Source organism: Oenanthe melanoleuca, chromosome 10, assembly GCF_029582105.1.
Source record: "Oenanthe melanoleuca isolate GR-GAL-2019-014 chromosome 10, OMel1.0, whole genome shotgun sequence".
Classification (NCBI taxonomy): Eukaryota; Metazoa; Chordata; class Aves; order Passeriformes; family Muscicapidae; genus Oenanthe; species Oenanthe melanoleuca.
Window position 1 is genome coordinate 3,120,185 of NC_079344.1, and position 6,000 is coordinate 3,126,184.

Genomic DNA, 6,000 nt, shown 5'->3' on the forward strand with positions numbered 1-6,000 from the left:
CTGCCTATTCTATCAGTAAATCTAAGTAAATAAAGAGATGGAGTCTTTTTTCACTCCCTTGAAATGAAGAAAAATTCTCCCTGTTATGAGAATTACATGTATTTTAAATGCTCTTTTGCCTTAATCTACCTCACAGTATTCTTCTGATAAAGTACTCCACATACATATTTGTCTATATGTATTGTCATTTTTATATTTTTTATTAATTAGCTGTGTGAGACATATAATTCTTTAATAGATAAACTTCTTTCTCTTGAGAGAGGCCCTGAGCATCTTGCATTATTATATTTGAAATGTGAGAATAGAGAAGTAAATTAAACTTGCTACATGTATTCGAGTAGTTTCTATCACACTGGTTATTTGTGTATTTTGTCCTAGGTATTGTGGCAGAGAATAAAGCAGGGCTGATAAGCCTCACTGATTCACTATGGTCTATGGCCTCAAAGCAGATTTGTTTATTTCTCATGGCTCCTTGCTCCAGATGCTTCGTCATCATTTGTGTATGGGAGCAAGAAAACTTTAATTTAATTTCCACAGTAGATTTACTAGTATATGATCTCTAAGCCACATTCCAATTAATTACTTTTATATGCATTTTTCTAGTACCATCACATCCATTATGATATAAATGATAAGCAAATGGGGAAAAGTATTATTTTAATTGAACTAAATAATAGTTTCACTCCCTTCAGCTGATACAAAATAGAAAGGTATTTCAAGAGCTAAAGCAGTCCCATCAACACCAGTGTATGTTTCTCTCTCATACAGCTGCAGAACCTGCTTTACAACATTCTTTGATGCTATTTTGAGTTATCGTGTGACCACGTCATTAGAAAGTACTTTTCATGTAATTAATTTGATGCTCCACAGTGAAAGAGAACAACTGAGCACACAGTGGGTGGCGCACACAGAAATGTTAATAGCTAGTAGTCTGTCCCTAGGGGCACTCATGCCATGAATATAAGGGCTAAGTTCAAATACCCCTCTAATATAGTGTACAGAAAGCATAGATAACAAGAAAATGCTCGTGCTTTTGTTGCTACCCATAGGAAAAAAGAACGAGGCACGATACACACCACAAAATTCTGCCTTAGGAAGAAATCAGGAGCTGGGTGCTTATAATGGGTTACTGCACCAGTCTACAGGTTCTGTTCTCTGCTTCTTTTTATACTCCATAGAGTTGAAAATATGTCTATGAGGCTGGAAGAAGTGAATGAGAGAGAGCACTTTATGAAAGCTTCTCTGCAGACAGTGGACCTGCGGCTGTCTCAGCTGGAGGAGCTCTCTGGCCGCATGGTGAACGCTCTGGAGAAGCTGGCGGGCATCGACAAAGCCGAGCTGACGTACCCGCGCTCGCAGGCTTCGTCCGAGTGTGATGCTGCCTACCTGCTGAGGCAGAGCAGTGTGAACAGCTCTGATGGCTGCAGCATGTACAAATACCACATCAGCGGCGACGAGCTGACCTTTGATGATAGCAGCACGCCCATGTCGCCAGCCATGCGTAGAAAAGCCCACTCTATTGGTACCAAAGAGGATGGAGCAGACTCAAGGATGCTGGTTCCAGAACACCAAACTGGACTCCATACCTCGAGTGCTAATGCAGTCACTACAGGAGATCACAGTAAATCTACACTAGAAATTGCACAGAATGTTTCCAGACCCCATTCTGCTTCAGGCAGTTTGGGGAGTGAAAAGTGGGGGGTTTTCAGTACTGATGGAATGATTCCTCAAAGTGTAAGCCAGATGAACGCTGTTATGAACAGTCAGCCAGTAGCAGGACTAGATTTCCAGAACACTCAGCTAAAAGTAGAACGTACCAAGTTAGAAGCGACTGTCTCTTATCCCTTGGACAAATCCAAAGCAATGCGCTATTTTCCTCCTGAAACTTTCAGTGCTTGTCAAACCACTATGATGAAGTCAAGGAGCTTTATATTTGCACAAGGTGGAAAGCTGGTTGGAGGAGTTAACAAGTGGACCTCGGCCTATAGTAGCATTATGGATCAGGTGTGCCCTTCTACAATTGAACAGTGGGCCACAGAGTGGAAATACGAAGTTGAGCAGCAGCTTTCTCAAGAGCGGCCTCCAGAGTACCCGGGGCTGATCTCTGAAGCAGAAAGGCAAGCAGAGGAGAAGCAGTTGGACACAGATGATGAGACTAATGCTGGTGAAGCAGGTCTGAGTGCCTCTTACACCTCTATGCCTGCCACTGCCAAGGCCGAGAAGGAGAATTTACTGTCAGTAAAGCCAGAAAGGACTTCTGGGTTCCCAACAGTACGTTCCAAAAGTTTGCACAGCCATTCCCGGAAAGCCAAGTCTGTAAAGGACAAATTAAATAGACCAGGACACGCCAGCAGTGTAACTAATTTGGTGGTAGCATTTGGCAGTGCAGCAGAACAGAAAACCAGACAAGAAAATGCATCCACAGAAACTGAATGTTAAAGTGGCTTATGGCCCCTGTTTTACCAACAGTCAAGAAAAGCAGCGTGACTAATTGAACAAATTAGCAATTTTAAAATTAAATTCTGAAGAAGAATTTTGAATATATGTATTTCTTTTCTTTTAAACTTAATAGATACATGTTCTGTTCTTAAATAAATGCTTGCTGGGTTGGGCAAAAGGGAGATATTCTCTCAGGGGCAGATAAAAACTAGGTATAGTCCACAGACACTGACTATATAGATCTTCCTTTGTTCCATTTCAGCCTCCTGCATAAGCTCTTCTACTGACAAGCTCTTTATAAAAGCTCTTAGAGGAAGAGCAATATTATAATGCAATAATTTTATCAGAAGATTTCTCAAACTGAACAAATTTTTAACCAGCCTTAGTTCCATCCTTACATATGCAGCTGGTTTCTTTGTGGCCATGGTGTTTTTCAGATCAAAACAAAATGGTTGGAGGCAAAGAAAAATTATGCAGTCCCCTCTTTCACTTCTGATTTCATGCATGCTTCTTAGCTTCTCTTTCAGAAGGGCACGACATAGGAGTTTTCATCCACTAAAATAGGCCAGAGTGGCAAAATACAGTTGTGTTTAAAGAAATCTGACCTGGAAAACCACGTGTAGACATATCCTTAATCTGTCCTTGAACTTTAGTGGCATAATCTTGCTTTCAGGATCACATCTGTCCCCAACCCAAAGCATGCTGACAGCCTTAAACTGTTGAAAAACAGTGATAATTGTTTCAAAATGTTTAGGAAGATTCTAAGAATATCAAGTACATGGAGATTTTAATAATAGAAATCCAAGATCTGCATTAGTGCTCTGTATAAAGGAGGATTACAACAGAAGTCCATGTAGACTTAGAATAAGATTCTGGCTTTACTTAGATGCCTGTAAGAGAAAACAAATCAAAACAGAACAGGAAAGGTGTTCTGATCAGGTGAGATCAAAATACAGCTGATCTTTGCTAGAAGCAAATCTACAGTGACAAACTCACCTTCCATTTTGCAATTTCATTATGACACACGAAGATCAAGGAACAGTTTCTAGGAGTTCATGTAAACAAAATACAGGTTTTTCCAGGTGGGAATAGAAATTCTGTACATTTTCTTGAGTAAATTTCAAAAACAAATGTCAAAGGAGAAGAAAGTCTCTACAGCAAATGTGTTTTGAGGACTCAGAGTGGAAATCAACTCCTGTAGTTAGATGTATCCAGAGCACTTGTCTCTGCCGTGGCATTCTAAGCACTAGGTTTTGATAATTTTCTTCATAATAGCAAGGTGTCATATTTGCATCATTCCTCTCTGTTAAGTTTTAGGAACTTTGATTTCCCAAATATTCAGCACCTCTCTTTGCAGGGGATGCTTACCAGTGAGCAGACAATTTTGAAAATGAGTTAGACATGTTACTTGTTCACAGAATACTGGTCAAAGGTTTATTCTTAACTCATTACCTATCAGGACTCATTCATATGCTATCTTGAAAAGATATAATTTCTTTTTTCCCTCACCATCAGCCCCACAGTGCAGGTCTTAGTATCCCCCTTAACAATGATACTTACAGTTTTTTGAAATGCAGAGATTGATGGAAGACTCTGCAAATGCATTAATGGTAACTGATTTGTATTGTTTGCATTATATTTTCATACTTCATCCATACTTATACCCTGCAGTAGTGTTACCAAACTGAATGATTATGGAAAGTGCTGAGACATTTCACAAAGTTGTCAATTTCTTTTGGATTTTTGCTATCTTGGTTCTTACCAGCATGTTTACTGGTTCCACTGCTGTTGGAACAGTGTTGACATTTTGCTTCTCTTTTCTTCAGCTTTAGGGAACTTGACATTTTGTAAGAACAGAATGACACTTGAAATTGTTTCACTTCCATGTTTACTTGTGTTACCATTCTGTGCAACTACATAGCCATTGTGTATATGTGGTTAAAATAGCCTCCTGTTTGCCAATGCCTTTTTATTGTTTGCCTGCACATTCACCAGAAATGGATTCATTAACAAACACAAAGGGATGCAGCTTTGCAGCACTGTGCTAAACAAGCAGTATGCATTGTGGAATGGAATACTGTGTGTTGCATACCACTTGTTACATTGTCTTTATAAAATGTCTGTTAATCATGCTTTTGACCACTTAATTTTTTAGCATTTACATCGAAGATTTATTTGATAGTATGTAGATTTCAAATGAAAATATTTTACCTTTGTATTTATATACTTCCTTTGTGTAAAAATATTTATAAAGAAACACATGAAAAATATGGCAAATTACTTCAATATACCAATTTTTTCTCTATAATGTCAAAACACTTCACTAATCTGTTTCTTCTTATGCAGTGCATGGGCCAAACATTTTCTAAGTAAAGTTTCTTTCTTAACACTTGCCAGTAATTTTCCATAAAATTTTCTATACAGGGATGATTTTAAGAGGTTTGGATATTTTCTGTGCTCTCGCACAGCATGAACTGAATGACAACCTCTCTGCCACTACATCTTAAGTAACCACACTGCTTTGGCAGAATCATTTTATACATAAAGCCATTTTAATAAGATTTAAATATGATTTTGTACATACATAGAAAACCAATAATAGATTTGGAGCTCACTAAGCAGAATAATGACCAACACATTTGCATGTCTGCCTCCATGCTTGCTTGAATACTGGCTGAAAGGATGCAGGCAGAGAATTTGCATTTCTGAAGAGGCATGTTTAATGCTGCTTTTCAGGAAGATGTTCCCCCTTCACTGCTAAGTATGTGGTGACTTCACAGCAATGTCACTGGGAATTCCACTGCCATGGTTTATTATGTACTTGACCTATAGTGAAGCAGGTCAAGCTGAAAGGGTGTGTGCTCTAGGGCTCTGTCTATGCAGAGCTATTACTCTGAGGTAAATTTAAATTTGTTCACCTTATAGTATCTTGCAATACAGACATTTCCCTTTCCCTCAAGGCAAATGTTTTCAACACAGTGACTAATTGTCATATTTGCAAAGGCAGGTTCATGACCCTACCACCTGATTCTATGAATTACCCCTTTTTACATGGCATCATTCAAGGACTAGCTTAACTTTGCCCTCACAAGCCTTTCCTTTTGCAGAGTCACTCTATCCATTTTAGAAGCTGGAGTTCGATACCTGAGAATCAAGAAAGTCAATTTTCCATATTATTTACCAATTCATTAAAGTAGCCATTGAAACCTTCCAACTATGGTTTCTCCATGCTGCTTATCTGGGTGCTTTCCAAGGTTCTGTGCTTGACTATCATCTTCAGCAAAATATTTATCTGTTCTTCTAAATAAAAATAAAAATAACTCATCTGCAAGGCCTTATCAGGAAACAGGAACATGAGGAAGGTGCACGACCAAGGATGTTAACAGGATCATTTCATTAGCTCTGCAAGATGAATAAGAGAACTGTGCCCTGTTACAGGTGTTCTGGGCTGGCACAAAGCCAGTGTGCTGCTGGAGCCCTTCATGAGATGCAGGTGAGCTTTCCAAATGTCAGCATGGTGCTGGGGTCCCACAGATGCTTCTGCAGCACTGTCCTGTCCAG

At 39.1% G+C, this 6,000-nt stretch overlaps 1 protein-coding gene across 1 annotated transcript in view; it reads left to right on the forward strand.

Annotated features, from left to right (window-relative positions):
* TRPM1 (transient receptor potential cation channel subfamily M member 1) overlaps positions 1 to 5,650 on the forward strand; it is a 94,310-nt gene extending 88,660 nt beyond the window's left edge. The window contains exon 28 of the mRNA XM_056500248.1: positions 1,179 to 5,650. Within this exon, the coding sequence (XP_056356223.1) occupies positions 1,179 to 2,439 (1,261 nt within the window). The 3' untranslated portion in view covers positions 2,440 to 5,650. The remainder of the gene's footprint in view (positions 1 to 1,178) is intronic.
* Positions 5,651 to 6,000: the final 350 nt, after the last annotated feature.